Source organism: Anoplophora glabripennis, unplaced genomic scaffold (assembly GCF_000390285.2).
Source record: "Anoplophora glabripennis isolate ALB-LARVAE unplaced genomic scaffold, Agla_2.0 scaffold39, whole genome shotgun sequence".
NCBI lineage: Eukaryota > Metazoa > Arthropoda > Insecta > Coleoptera > Cerambycidae > Anoplophora > Anoplophora glabripennis.
In genome coordinates, this window is record NW_019416254.1 from 809,993 (window position 1) to 826,934 (window position 16,942).

Below are 16,942 nucleotides of genomic sequence, written 5' to 3' on the forward strand. Positions count from 1 at the left end.
ACTATTGCACCTACAGCGCCCACTTTTGGCACACTTTTAAAGTATGACAAAACCCTCAACTTGTCATAGGTTTTATAAAATTTTAACAATAAATGCGATAGTTATAAACAAATGAAAAAATGGGCACTTTTTTTGTTTTTTTGCAATAACTTTTTTGTTTATTAACCGATTTTAATTTAACCAGTCTCATTTTGTAGATAATTTTACTCCCTATAAGCTGTCTATGAGTCACTTTTCCCTAAAATTGATGGTTTTCCCTGCAAAGTGAAAAAACTGTTTTCCTCACATATTTGTTTAAATAGCTAATAAAAGTTTTTGACTCACGAGACGAGAAATTCTTGTATTATGTTCCTCCAGCTGATAGGACTTTTTTCGAGTAAAAATTTAATTTGCTTGGTCTAATTCGTTAGATATCATAATAGTGCGTATTATATCCAATCTAGTAGATTTTTGCGACTTATTTATAAAATTGTCAAATAAACAGTAAATTGTGAGTGAGTTTCCTGTTCGCACTTTAACAAAAAACTCATTGTGGTTCAATATACTGATGCCGAAAATATGATGGTTTATGGCGAATGCAGAATTTTAGGCGTATCTCGTACTAAAGAACAATGTTTCGATAATGTATGCGAATCTTGAAAGTTTAAAAGAGATACGTCATTTCTTTTTAAAATGACGACTATGACCTTATTACATGTTGTTGGGCAAATTTTATAAGAAATTTGAAGTGTTAAATTAAAAATTACCAAATAAATACTTCATCTAATAACTAATTATTTTCATTACTTGTGATTACTTTACTAATATAGCTTGAAGAATATCCGGGAACAATATCGAAATGTAAGTACGTATACAGATTTTTATCTTCATATCAATTAAGAAATGTTCCGTCAGTCTGATTCATCGAAGGACCCTGAGATATGGAAACTAATTAGGAAAATATCTCACAAACAAAGTTCAAATAACAAGATAAGCAAGTTCAAAGAATAGTAAATTGTAATAGATTAGAAAATGAAATCGATAATAAAAGGAAATAAAGTCGTTTAAGTGTGATAAGAAACAAAAGAAGTCAACGACATTGATTCACAATGATATGCTGTATATCATATAATTGCTGGGATAATCAAAACAGCTTTAAAGTAAATTTTAAATTCGAATTACATTTAGTGTCTTTATACGTAATTATGGATTAGAGCGCGAAAAATTATCCCTATTTTGAACTTTTATCGCTCAAACAGTAATTTTATAAAAATAATAATAATTAAAAAGAGGAGTTATTAGACAGGGTACAACATACAAAAGCGTATATTTATAATTCTTAAATCTTACCATAAAGCCATCTCATAATTTGCTTGTAGTCTAACAATAAAATAAATTTAAGTAAATAGAATATAAGAAATAATTTCAATGGTAATCTATGTATTTTTCAAAATAAGATATAAAATCTTTGAGGAAAATATTTGGACAGTTTTTGATTAGTCATTTACTTATACTTTAAACAAAAAACAAAAAATGTAAAATACAGGGTGTTCCCTAAGTACTTCTACATGAAAGAATGATTCTTTCGAAATACAGAGTACAATAAATATTTTTTCTTGAAATATCATTAACAAAATCTGTTATCTTAATCTATGATGAAATACCCAAAAACTTCTTTTACCCAAACTTAATTTTAAAAAGCTAAAATAAGCCTAAAAATGTTTTTCCAATTCTCATTAGATGAAGTCATATATTCAATTTGACACCAACCTTTAGGTATACTAAAAAGCAACTTCAAAGACAAGCTATCAATGATAATAGAAAACTATACTATATAAAGTTGGAGGTCCATGCAACTTTGCATTATGACTTCAATCTCAGCAAAATAATGTTACTTTGTGGTATACACTTTCCCCAGAAGATTCCTCACAGATATAAGCGCTTGAAAAAAATATTCTTATACTTCGAGAGACATTTTTTTAAACTTTGTATGAACGAATAAGAAGTGAAATTTTACAAATCACTATGAGAGTAGATTTCTGGTCAGTTTTTGATTGAACTGCTAAACTAGATAAAAAATAAATAATATAAACTTATACATGGTGTTCCTTAAGTCTCTGATATGAAAGATATGATGTTTGCAAATACAGAGTACTGTAATTCATTTTTCCTTGAGACACCATTTACAAAATCCATTTTCGTCTTAATCTATAGTCAAATTAAAAAATAGCAAGAAACATCACTTACTACAAAAGATGTTAAGCTAATTCAAGTTTTAAAATGTTTTTAAAATTCTCATTTGTTAAAGTCACATATTCATTTGGAACCAACATTTATTTAGATACTAAAGGCAACTTCATATTAATGATATTGTAGAAAACTATACTACAATGCAGATTAAGACCCCATCCAGCATTGAATTACACCTGCAATATACTATGTGATTTACTTTTTATCACGAAAACTTCGACCATCGATAGATCTAGGCAAAATATTGTCATTTTGTGAGTCATTTTCTCCAGAAGTTTCCTCATAGACAGATATAAACACTTGAGAAAAAAAATTCTTAAACTTCCAGTCATTACTTTTAATTTTGCATGAATTGTACGAATAAAAAACACATGAATCATAGACGTCTGTACGGGGCTCTCATTACAACAAACTAAGACAACTGGAAATTTTTTAAAATGAATATATTTTAAAAAAATTAACGGTTTATTCTAGAGCAAAAAGGTCTCTTCTATTAATAAATTAAATGATTAGTTTTTGAGGAGAATGGGTACTTTTGAAGACACTTCAACTGCAGGTAAACAGGGTAAAAGAGCAAGACAATTTAAATTTATGATTAAGGAGTCCGGAATGTATCAATATTTTAAATTGGCATCATTCACAAGTCACAACCTGATATCGGCCCCATTGCTTAAATTAATGTAAATCCTATGGATTATTTCGTTTAGTAATTTATTAAATAACAGGTGTATAGTTCATAAAATTGTACTCCTGAAATTTTGAAAAGGATCATTAAAAAAAATTGAGAAATGTTTAAACACAACTCCGGTATGATTAGGAGAGTAGTTTGAAGTATTTTGAACATTTGTTGTGATGTTTTTTTAATTGTTCTCTATTCTTTGTTTCTTAAAATAGTAAATATTTTATTATGCATTTCTTTGTTTAATAGTTACACAGGCACTAAATCAATTTTTCGCAAATCTTTTCGCTCTAGTATTATTGAAAAAAAAATAAAATTCTGAGAAGTTTCTAGTGTCGTAGAAACTATCTTCAAATTATCAGAGCCCCTTACAGATGCTCTGATTAATCTACTTTCATAGTAATTTGTAAAATCGGTAGAACATTATATTCGTACACTTCATACAAAGTACAAAAGAAATGACTTACGTAATTTGAGAATAAATAGAAACCAGAGCAATTTTGTTTTTCAATGGCTTAATTCCTTAAAGGGAGATGAAGGATGTTGAAAAGGTGTAGGGCACAAAATGAAATTATTTTAGCGAAATCAATAGATGATTAAAGTTGTAATTATAAAAAGTGAATTTACCTGTACATTAAACATTTTATATTTCATCCATATTAATTAATAATTATCTAAAAAGATAAAAATAAGTTGTTTCCTTGAATATCTATTGTGATAAAATGTTTGAGTTTTTTACTGCTTGTTATTTAAGTTGGTATCCCATTTATTAAATTTACAGTAAAATGATAACTATAGAAACGTACCAGATACAGCTCTGAAGGTTCAAAAATTTAAGTTCAAGTGGTGATTGTATCTGATACAAGACTATCGCAAATAGAGGGTGGGTCAGATATCAGTCTTGAGGACAGTCGAAAGTAATTGATAATATGTAATTACTTTTTTATGTATAAATTTATATAAACAGCAGAAAATAATACAATTTCAATTGCAAGCCCTTAATGAAAAATTATATGCTGTATAAGTACTAAAATTATTAAACGGTTTTTTGAAATATTACGAGTGTCAGTTATGAAATATAAAAATTCATTGCTTGACAATAAATAATTGTCATTGTTTTCTGAAATTTTGGTATAATTCTTCTTCATTATCTTGAATGGAATAAAATTATTTTTTATATCTGATTATCGTAAGACGTTTCAGTACTTTCCTAAACATTTCCAGATATTCCAAATAGTTTCTTATTGAAATTATTGAAAATCAATGCAGGAAAATCGATTTCTTTAAAGTGAAATTTTATGTATATAAGTTTTGAAATTCGACAGAATTATGAGAATGTAAATAATAAAACAAAATAGTTGAATTCATAACAGATAGGTTAGTTATATTTAACTGTGCTAAAGACTAAACATGAATATTACGAAAACTGTCAGCTCCATTTGAAGTAAATGTAGCCTCGTCCATAATCAAAATGTGACTATAAGGCTGAACTTGTAAAAAGAATGGATTTGTTATTGGGTCTTCGTTAATAAGATTCAGAATTTGTTTCTCCCAATGCTGGTTTTGCAGTACTTTAAGGCTCCTCGCACGCTTTCCACGATATTCTTCCTCAGATCACCAGTGTCTCTATGCCTCCTACTCCACAATCGGAACAAATGAGCGCGGTGAGAGGTGAATCTGCATGCAAGGAGGAGAAATTTTTCGCGTGTAGCTGGGGTAGAGCAGTGGTACTCCGATGACGTCTCCATAACATGTCATTTAATTTATTACTGTCATTAAAATGAAACTATTTAACCAAAAACTATGTTTAAAATCCGCGATAGAACTGTCACAAACACACAAGACAAGAAATTAAAAACATTAGCAAAAAAGCGGTGAATATTAGATTTATGTACCATTTACTTTGAATATACCGGCGATAGACCTTAAATTTTGCTCGCCTTCAATTTTTTACAACTATGGAAGGCTACAGCTGCCTTATTTTGAAGTTATTTAAAAAAAGTAATTCTTGTTTGAGTAGCTCCCCACAGTTTTAAAAAATATGACCCAACTTATGAATCACCATGTATATTAATGTGAATGTAGCATTTTTATATTTAAAAAAGAGAAAATCGCTCTTGAATTAATCCCACTTTGGTCAATTTCATAGTAATTTAAACAAAAAATAATAATAATCATTTTCCTTTCCTCTCTTTTCCATTTAAAGGATTAATTTTTATTTAATTTAATTTTTTATAATTTTTTTATTAAAATTAGATTAAATTTAAACAAAAAAATTTTTTTTGTTTAAATTACTATGAAATTGACCAAAGTGGGATTAATTCAAGAGCGATTTTCTCAGAAACCGTTAAAGATAACAATTTGAAACAAGAGTACCTTTTTAACGTAAAACAGTTCGGAGAAACAGAATTTGCTGTCCAATTTGTTAAAAAGTCAAAGATGAAAAAGTTACACACACAAAGTACCAAGGGCCCCCCGTACCCACCCCAATGGACCTTGTGGAAATAAATGGATTAGTCCATCAAATTGCTCATAAAAATTTAGCTATGTATACCAAATTTCATTCATTTATCACAACGCGATTGAGAGATATTGCAAAAAAATTATTTCCATCCTCCCTCTTCAATAGGTCCCTGTGCCCTTAGGAAGCATTTCCGGACCCATGTTCATATGAACTTTTTTACTTAGTTTTGATCATAGAATCGGCCTGTTCAGGGTTGGCAGCTAATTATGAGACACCCTGTATACATATTTATAGTACATCGCTTTGGACAACACAATTACTTACTGTAATAATTTTTGTTCAGATTCTTCCTTTTTTGCTCGCGTGTCTTGTAGTTCTCTTCTCAATTCTAAAGCTTCGCGTTCCAATTCAAGTACTTGACGTGCAGTATTAGAACTATCCTCTGTTACAGACGTTGGCGATGGGGTTACAGTACCTTCAGATCTGGAACAATAAGACATGACATAAATAATAGAAAAATGTTACATTTCGCGAGGGTTTGAAAATCTTGTACAAGTTTGTGAATAAAAGACGCTCACGCCAGAACACGAGCTGTCAAAATTAATTGTTACTTGAAGTCACACCTTTAACTACTCTTTTGCTGTATATGTCACATTATTCTAATACATGGCGTCATGACTCACTTAGTTAATCGCATTTTTAATTAGTCTCAAGTGGAATTTTTCCCTCACTTGTGAGGTTTTTAGCTACAAACATGCTCACGCTTATTTATATTAAGGGTGTAATTTTGAATGGGAGTTATATTTATACGGAGGCTACCTTTAACCTTTAGAAACACATATCACAAGTTTTCTGAAATTTCGTTATGAAAACTAAATTTTTCTTATTTTCGTAATCTTCATATCCTACCACTGGACAAGGTAGTGTGACCTCAAACAACGACGGCCGTTAGTTGCAGTGCGTACACATTTGGAAACTGTGGTATGCATTGGTGTCTAATCTCATAAAAAGTGAAGATATGTGAAGAAAAAATAGAAAGATATCAAAGAGATATAAATAAAAAATTTGGCAAATTTCCAAACCATCCGCCGCAAGCTACTGCTCTTTAGAGCTTTGAATGTTTGTCAGGAGCCCTATCATACCACATAAAGAAAATTTAATTCTTTTAAATAAGATAAACTATGAAATAGTACCTAACAAGTAATCTTTGTTCTTACTCAACTGATTTTTGCAGCATTTTACACAAATTTTGCAGCTAATCTTCGAGTAGTGGTACCAGGATCCTCTTCCACGGCGTTTAAAATTTTTGGTTTCCAAAATCACTCTCTGAGTTTGTTCCCGTCTAACTTTAACGTATTGGTGTTTAAAGCTCCCTTAATCTTTTAAATGTTGAACCAATCTTGCAAACATTTTCTTATACGGTAGTTGCCGGTCGGGATAATCCATCTGATATGGTCTTCTAGCAATTGCATCGTTTTCTCCAGACAAAAGTAGGCTATAACCATGTCAACTGTTTCTTGATTCGTATACATGCTTTTTCATATCAGTCAAAAATACACAAAAATGCACTCACTAAACACTGAAATAAATAACTTTATAAGGAACACTTATGTATACTGCCCATTATGACTAGGCTTAGTGCAGCACGGAGTTTAACAGGACCGTAGTCAGATTACGAATGAAAATATTAATATGTTTACAGTATAAATTTAAATGACACCACTTACCCGATAAACCGTAGTATTGAGAAAAGGCTTCCGTGGCATATTGGAAGAAGCTAAAACATATTACTACGTGCTTTTCTAAGTTTTCTTTAGTGAAACGGCGACGTTTTTCACTTAATATTAACTTGTGTAGGAAAAATGACCGTTCGACGTCTACTGTTGACAATGGGCAATATAAAAAATTGTTGAACGATATAAATATATTTGCTGGTAACTCCTGATATGTACCAGATAAAACTTTACATATATTTTCCAAAATGGTGTATCCTGAATTTTTTCCAACACTCTTCGCATTTTTATCGTACTACTGACTAAGCATATATTATTTATTGGCATCTTATATATTTTTTGTACATCATCCATTATATTAAACTGTTCATTTACGGATAGTCCATGTGATTCCTATTTATTTACTGAATTACGGAAGGGCTTTTCAAATGTCATGTCATTTTAATTTTGTAACAAGAATTTATAATGCGTTTACACACAGTACAAAACAGGTCATTTCCTTTAATACGTATGTCCCTATAACCTTCGGGATCACTGTCAAACCACATTTCAAATAATTCCCGTCGATTTCTTTTCTCCTTTGGCATTTTACTTCAACTAATAATTATTAATATAAATTTATGTTACTATTTATAAATAGTTATTTGAATACACACGGCGAATACAATTTAGAGCTGACGTAAAAAAGAAAGGTGTTGACGCGACACCAACTACTACAAGTTTCCATAAATAACTGAACAGTTCAAAACGCGAGTCAGTTGTGAAGGCCACCGACCCCCGCGCCGGTTCTGTTAGACTCTGCACATACACTAAACCTAATATGACGTATTCGGTTTTGCCGAATTAACGTGGTAGTTTATTTTATTACAGTAGGTTCTTCAGCTAAGAGAAGTTCTAGTTGTGGGAGATGGGTTAAGCTTACGTTACTTTGTGAATTCACGCATTTTTATGAAGAATCACATTCTTGTGACACAAACCAGGACGTTTTTGGTCAATAGCCATGCGTAATTTTATTAACCTATTTCCGTTATTGTAGTGACCTTAGGCATATATTTAACAAGAACTGTTTCTGTTTGGCTCCAATTTTGTTCTGCATATCATCGCGTCTGACAATCTTAGAAGAAAGTTAAGGTCCGCACCCAAAGATTTCAAATAATTTTAATAAATTTGTTAGCGAAGCAGGTGTTTGTACAGTAATCAACAATTCTGAAACCCACCTTGTTAAAATTTTACTCATGCCTAGTTTACCATGCCCATGCCGAAATGCTTGGTTCAGATATGTTCAGATAGCACTAGTAGGCACTTTCAAAGAAAGGTTTTCAGAAATCATTGTTTCCACTTAAACGCAAACATCAGCATTGGTTACGTCTGGAGGTCTCGCACTTTGTATCATTATCTTCAATGGATTCATGACCCTATCAAAACTTTCTTGGTCAATATTTTATATTAAAATATGATGGAGCTTCGTCCCCATGTACTACAAATGTTCTTTTGTGAATATTTCAAATTTTTTTTTGTTTGTTAGAAAATTTGTTGACATCGCAGATTGCCATTACACAAAACCCATTTATTATTGTAAAATACATCATAAAATACAAAATCATCGATCAATACATTTTAAACGCATTTTTCTTTGATGTGTTATCAGAATTACTCTTCATTAAGCTTTCCAAAAACTAAATCGCTACGTACCTACAACGAAGGTTCTTGTGCAGAAAAACGTCTATATGCCAGTGTCATAGCTGAAGGTTCTTTTGAAAATACTATGTTAAATCGTTTGCTGCAAACCCGTTTCTTAGAGAAAATGTGTGAAAATGAAATGTCTTCGATGACATCACATCTCTTACGGTATCGGCAGTAAACATGATGGACTTTTTACTCAAATACTTATAACACCATGCCATAAAGATTCTCGCTTGTGGTTTCCTAATTGCTCTAACCACCTGTTCTGGGCCACCCTGTAACATACATTTTGGATGATCCTCCATAATTAAAAGCCGTTTTGATGTTACCATTTTTTTTAAGAATATGTATGTGAAAACGCATGACAAAGCAACGTCATTGCCACTTCATAAAAAAAAAAACGAGCACCGAATAGCGTGCACAGAAGGCACATAACCCATCATCTGCATTACCGAGTCATCACTGCAGGAATCGCCACGGCGACCACGCTTCGTGCTCGTCGGTCGACTGCTGATAGGGACGGAACATGTCTTATCGCGGCCCATACTTTCCGGCTGCACAAACATGACCGCCGGCCGTTCCATAGAAAATTACGCCGGTCTGAGTTATGGGCGACGAGCGGGAGCTGTTTCCACCGAATATACACGGTGTCCCACGAGTAGGTGTACAAACTTTAAGGGATAAAAATAGGTATATAGAGACGTCCCACGTCATATTTACTCCCTTTTGTCTAAAACTTGAAGAAACATATAAACACGTTTGACAGCTCAAAATCATCTTTATATTTTGGAAAAGGGAGTGAAAAATCAGTTTTCGAAATATCAATATATTCAGCAAAATAAGGCTCTTATCCATCTAGAAATAGTCAAAAAAAAAACCGGTACTCCACAATTTTTAAGTAATATTGAATCTAGAAACCCTGAACCTAAAACCTAGGTAGATATGAAATTTGTAATAATACTCAGAAAACTACAGAGACCTGGGGACTTTTGGTTATCATTTTTGGTGACTACAGAGAAACTAAAAACCATGAAACCTGAATACCATGACCGCAAGATCCTGAAACTTAAACTGCCAGTTTTTGAAAATCTCGAGTATTGTTGCCCGGAACTACAAAACAATCTTCGATGTGTTTCGATTGGATGTTATTCCAGTAGTTCAGAATCATCGAGTAATATCGAATCTAAAGCCGAGAGATATAGCGAAGGTTTCAGTGCGTAAGTCTTCCTGAAGTCATCAAGAACTTTCATCAAAAAGGCAATTTTTTTAATCTAGGTATTAGTTTTTCATGATCAAGGTATTCAGGTTTAACGGCTCCTAGTCTCCTTGCAGTCATCAAAAGGAGTAACGGGAAGTCCCTAGTAGAATATACTTTGTGCTTTTTCTGATCGTGTCCTAAAATTTTCTGACGAGCCGTGTGACTAGATTATGCTCATTAGTTTAGACTTTTTATGTTCAATATTACTCGATGATTCAGAACTACTAAAATAGCATGAACTATTTTCAGTTGAAACATATCTAAGATTGTTCTGTAGCTCCATATTACACATACTATAGATTATCAAAAACTTGCAGTTCATTTTTAGACTCAAAAACTTTATTGCGTCACATGACGATTAACTCAGTTATTAAAGTATACTAACTACTCTTGTAAAAAAAATTTTTTCAACAAGAAGTCGTTCTTTATAAAAATTTTTGCTTGTCTTGAAACTTCGATAACCAGATTCAGAAAACTAAATATTTATATGGAGCGTTCACAAAATTGAAAAAATCCAAAATTGCCTCAAGAGTAAAACGACCTTATTTTAAGGATCTACAAAATAAAAATAAAAGTTATTTCTAATACTAAGGAAAGCTCAAATATCGAATATCGACAAATTCGGTTGAACTTTATAAAATTCATTTTCTTTTCTCCCAATATGAGACAAATATGCGCGAAATTTGTTTCATAACTTTAAAACATAAAATATTGACTATAAGATTATCGCTATTATTTCTGAATCAAAAATCAATAGGCAGTTGTCAGTATTGTCTAGATGACATCCCTGTCAATTTATGCTATTGTTGTGTTACTAAACTCACGAAAGATGCTTACCTTGCAACAGCGTATTTATTGAATTAAGTGTTATGGCATTAGATGAGTGTCTTATAAATGTGCAATAGAAATGTTTAACAGAAAATTTCCTGCAGTACGTGTTTCTGTAAATGCATTAAGATTTGGTGCGTAAGTTTGATGAGACTAGTGATGTGAAGAATGTAAAAAAGCCCAAAAAGTAGTACAATGAAGATGATGCTGCAACAGTTTTAGTGTTCGAATCAGTATGTAATATATCAAAACTTCCTTTAAGAGCAAGAACCGAAGAGTTGGGTGGTATATCTAAAAGCCATGTACAAAGTATTCTATCCGGTAATAAATTTATCGCGTTTAAACCGTCATTTATCCATAAGTTACAAGAAGGAGATGATTTGTTTCATCTTGAGTTTTCACAACTAATAGGTGATAGAAATAATGAGAAACCGTAATTTTCAGAATTTAAAAAAGTTAATCTTTGGTACGCGCCATATCTTACAATCAAGGAGCAATATGATATTCCAACATCATGGTTGTACATCACACAGTACAATGCTTGTTAGAAATTGTCTTCATCAACACTTTCCCAGCAAATGGATAGGTCGCTATGGGTCCATATACTGGCCAGCTCGATCTCCAGACCTTACAGCAATGGATTATTTTTTGTGAGGATGATATTGACATTTTAAAAAACCTTATTCACAATGTTTACGACGAATTTGGCGAACGAATGGAAAAATGTGTTAATGCTGGAGGACTTCACATTGAACGATATTGTGATAAGCAGTATTTTTCTAGAATTGCGGTTATTATTATAAAATGTTCCTTTAATTTCCATATTTTTAGCACACCGTGTATATTCGGGTAATCAAGTTGTTAAAAAATAAACTAAAAAGCCTTCAGAGAATAAAATTCTAAAGTGGGGGTGACGATAAAATCGCATGTCCAAAGAATTTTAAAATTTCGCTTATAAGATTTGGAAGAAAAAAAAAATCAATTTTATGAAGTTCATCCGAATTTATCAGTATTAGATATTTGAGCTTTTCTTAGTATTAGAAACAACTTTTATTAATAATATTTTGTAGAAGTCCTTAAAATGAGGTCGCTTTACTCTTGAAGTAATTTTGGTTTTTCCAATTTTGTGAATGCCCCGTATTCTGAAACTGGTTTTCGAAGTTTCAGGACAAACAAACATTTTTATAAAGAATGACTGTCGAAAAATAAAAAATTATTTTTCTTACAAAAGTAGTTATGGCAATCCGGGGACACACTGTACATATGTACATTGAGAGTGCATAGTAAAAACTGAGAAGTTAAAGCTTCATAAAACACATAACAATGTAAAAAGCATATTTTTGTCCCAGGAACATCAATTCGTCACCGTGGTCAAGAATTGGACATTTCGAAAAGATCTCTACAGCATATTCTCACGAAAGATTTGCATCTTCATGCATACAAACTTCAATTGATACAAGAATTGAAGCCTACTGGCCACTCAGAGCGAAGAGAGTTCGTTGAATGGATTATGGAATAAGTGGATGCTGATTTTTCGAACAAAATTAATCTTCAGCGATGCGCGATCTTCATTGTCGCGTTTGGGGTTCCGAAAAATCTACAAATGATTGTTCACAAACAAATGCATCCGCAACATGTCAGTCATACTGCTTGGTGTGGATTTTGGGTGGGCTGGAAACATCATCGGATAATTCTTCTTCTAAAATGTGGCTGATCGGGCAATAACAGTTAATGGTTCTCACCATCGAAACATGATAATCCATTTTTTTGTGCCTAAATTGAGATATAAGAGAAGATATGCATGTAGACGGCATAGGGTTTCAACAAGACGGTGCCACATGCCATACAGAGCGAGAAACAATTCAATTACTGCATGAGTCATTCCCTGGTCGTGTAATTTCCCATTTTGATGAACAAAATTGGCCGCTGAAATCATGCGATTTAACGTTGTTAGATATTTTTCTTTGGGTATATTGAAGTCTAAGGTTTATGCCAACAAGCCCAACGCTTCGAAGGAAGAAATTGAGAGCTGTATCAATGAAATTCAACCGCATTTATGCAAAGCGGTCATGGAAAATTTAGACAAAAGAGGACGTATATCCCAGCAATGCCGTGGAGGCCATTTACCCAATATGCTATTCCATGCGTAATCCTATACTCTATAGTTTATGAATTAATACATTTTTTTCTTAAAAACTGTGTTTTCTATCAAAATTACTTCTTGCGTAAATTTTGGGACACTCTTGATTAAAAAATATCTTCTGTTAAGAAAACAACATTTCCATTTTCTTTGCAGTTGAAGGAAGCCCCATATGAACTATATTGTTGATATGTTATCACTGTCATCATTAGCGCATTTTCTCTTGTTTTGTTTAATCTTGGCATTTTCTAATTCTACTAAGTATCTTTATTGTTTTTCTTGGTGTTGTACTGTGTCAGTGTGTTTATCGAGTATTTTTTTCTTCAAGTGGTTTATTGTAGACGTACTCTTAACCAAACTTTTCTTGAATGATATCCTGTTGCGGGGCTACTCAGTAACATTGATATAATTTGAATTTATTAATTACTATAAAAGTCAATATTGTTCTATAAATTTAAGTATATAAATTCTATAATTCTATTAGTTTGTCACTTGGGGTTTGAAAACTTCTTAAATATTTCTAATATTGCCAAAATATCGCAATATTTAAGGTCATGGCAAAGAAGCCATTTTTTGGCACTTATCTCCAAAGTACATAAGGTCGAAAATCAATCTAGTAAAAATATTGAGAAATTCTTCACGACAATGTATGTGCACTATAGGGGTTGCCTATTATTTGGCGTATGTGACATCACTACTAAAAAGGTCTGTTGATCAGTGACATTTTCATTTAATACTTTACTACGCCACTGGAATCTACACCAACATAATTGAGTTAGCATCAAATTTTGCAAAAAAAAATTCATTGCTAATTGTAAAATTTAACTAAATTTTTTTTAGAATTTCTGTCCTTCCTGAATGGAAGCAATCTATGGAATAATAAATGAAATACATAAATAAAATTTGGCTGAACTATTTTCGGATTAGTTAGCTTAGGGTACTAGACGTTTCGGAAGATATATCGCTCTATTGTTCAGAAGAAACCTTAAAATTAAGTCCCCTGGTTGGTATTTATATTTGCTGTGTACAAGAGGGTTCAAGAGGGTTCTGGTAGTTGGTTCGTGTCATTCTGGTGTCATTCCCTGATTTTTACGGATTAGTACGGATTTCTGAAATTATATTGCCTCTCTGTAGAGTCTTGGCCAAAATTCTCTATGTCTCTCTCTCTCTCTCATTGGAATTTTAGTACAGAGCTTTCATAAATGATTACAATCAGTGACCAGTAATTTTGTTTGAAACAGTAATTTCATTTCCTTCATACTGACAATTAAATTTTATCTAAATTAAAAGTTATCACAACAATAAGATCAAGGTTACATTAAAATATAACATTCTGTTTCACCGGCTGGTGAATAGTATAATTTTTCACGAGATTCTATTCAACCAATCAACGATCGCTTTATTTCGAGCGTAGGCGTAACCATCTGGTACATGGTAAACAAGTCATTAATATTGGCGACGCCAAGATTTAGGAAATTTTCGTTACCAATACCAATCATGCAATGTTGGGTTGCCTAAGCTAGGAGGTCACGTGGCTTTGAAACATTTATGAAAGCTCTGTATTACAGCGCAATGCTGTACATGCCCTGTGCTCCGCATCTGCTGATTTTTTTATGTTGCTATTCTTCAGGTGACACTTTTCCTCGTTTGTCCAATACATATCTTTCCGCAACAGGAAATACTATACACGGGGGCTTGGAGTAAATCGTTCCTGCGACTCGTCTTGGGAAAAGGCAGCCCCTATCTTCCTCGAGCTATAGATGACATTAATTTTCTTAAGATTCTGACTATCTCGTTAGTACATCCTTGTATGTAGAACGACGTGGTTTGTAACTTTTCAGCCATTGACTTGCCATGGAAGCTAAATAAAAAAAATTCACTAATTTGATCTTTTTAAATATTAAGCTTCTTCCTGCATGATACACTAAAATCAAAAGTATGCAAAGTATGTATAAGTAACAAAGAAAAACTGAGAGGCAGAATGACTGAAACTTACAGGAAAATTATTCCCCAAATATTTAAGAACATTATGAAAAATATTCGAAAGAGATGTAACAAAAGCATAGAATAAAAATAAAAGTTTGTGAAAAAATTCATTTTAGACTGAAACTGCAATGTTTATGAATGTTTTTATGGCCTGTGTATTTTTTGTTATTCGTAATTATAATTGAATGATGTCATTCATTTAAATTAAAAAATGGTTCATTTGAAACTGAGTATTGAACAGCAAATTAGTGAACACTTTGTTATTTAATTAATTTATGATTCACTTGATTGGAAGAAGTGATAAAAATCATAATATTAATTTTATAATCAGCAATAAATATTTTTTCACGATCTTTGATATAAATCTAATTAAAGTGATATAGAATCCAAGACGTAATCAGATTTTATATGATAAAAAAATCGCAACCAATTTTTATGAAATGTAAAATTAAGAAAAGAAATAATAAGTAGACTATGACAACTCAAATTAAATTCAAATATGACGTGACGAAATAGCTTTTAATATAGCACTAGATAAAAGATGCTGTAGTTTTTAAGATTCATCTTCAAAGAATAAAAACGGAATTAAGTCGGAAAACATATAGGAACGTCTTTTAAAGAGATGTTTTCAATTAAAATCTATACGATAGTAATTTTGTATTTTAGTAGTGTCATAAATATAGAGAGGTCAGATCTTTCTCAAAGCGTAATTTCTACCTTATGATTTTTTTTTAATCTGTCTATACGATGATTCAGAAATTATTCGAAAAAATTAAGTGGGTATACAATTCGTTCAAACAACAAATGTAATACACCATAGAAACATTTAAAAATGACGTCAATATTAAGAAATTTTTAAAAACCACCTTAAGCTACTGGAACATGGATTAACTGGATTAAGACAAGTCTCATATCTACCGAGGCAACAAAACATCAAAAAAATCTGAAATTTACAAAATAATGCCAATTTCTTTTGTAACTTTAACACATAATATTTTAGACAGTGTCCTTCAGAGTTTTATTAGATTTTTGTTGTTCTGATAAAGTGTTCAAAAGTAATTTTATTTATTGTAAAAAATGTTTAAAAAAAAAACAATAATAAGATGGAACTGATTAGCTAAGAAATGCAAAAGTTATTCCTTGAAAATTTCTATATTTACCTCATAACTTTAACACTCTCTGTCTTGAAAACGAAACATTACAAAATAAAAGACTATATGCTACACTGCATTTATTTTTTGATAAAGAACCTATTACATCAATTTTTATATTTAAGCTGAAATTGTTCTGCATATTAATTTTATAAAAAATTGCGTACATACCTGTTATATTTATAATAGATGCACGAGATTTTGCCACCAACTTGAAACCATTTGTGCGCGATAGATCCACTTTCCATTTTGAAAAACTTAACTACACTACATAAACAAAATAAACTACTAGATAATTTTAAAAACAAAACAATTTATTCCATTCTGCACAGAACACCAAAAGTCAGTGTTGGAGTAAAATGATTGCACAGCCTCACAAAAAAAAAGTTCTGTACCAGAGATATGAGTATATAGATACTGTATATTTTTTTGATGCTGAATCCGAATCAGCAGCTCAAAAATCAATCATCTTTTAGTAAATCGCTAAAATATCCCCTAAAAAAGGATGAGGTAGTGAGAATAAGGTAAAGCTTTATAATGAAATGCAACAATTTGTAAATACTTTGGAAAAACTATGAAATAGTATATTACATATCATTTTTGTCGAAAGAAAAGAATGGTTCAGCATTAACAATTTCTTTTGCCGCTTATAACCAATCGAATGTTACAATTAATTTAGTAAAATAATTTGTAATACTTAATAAGAATAAAACTTGTTGAGAATGTTTTAATGTACGTACAATAAGATATTTTTTTAAACAAATATTTTCGTTATTTAATGAATGTTGACC

At 31.5% G+C, this 16,942-nt stretch overlaps 1 protein-coding gene across 1 annotated transcript in view; it reads right to left on the minus strand.

The window, feature by feature from the left end:
* LOC108915754 overlaps nucleotides 1-16,942 on the minus strand; it is a 54,593-nt gene that overhangs the window by 11,506 nt on the left and 26,145 nt on the right. The window contains exon 3 of the mRNA XM_018721879.1: nucleotides 5,697-5,855. Within this exon, the coding sequence (XP_018577395.1) occupies nucleotides 5,697-5,855 (159 nt within the window). The remainder of the gene's footprint in view (nucleotides 1-5,696; nucleotides 5,856-16,942) is intronic.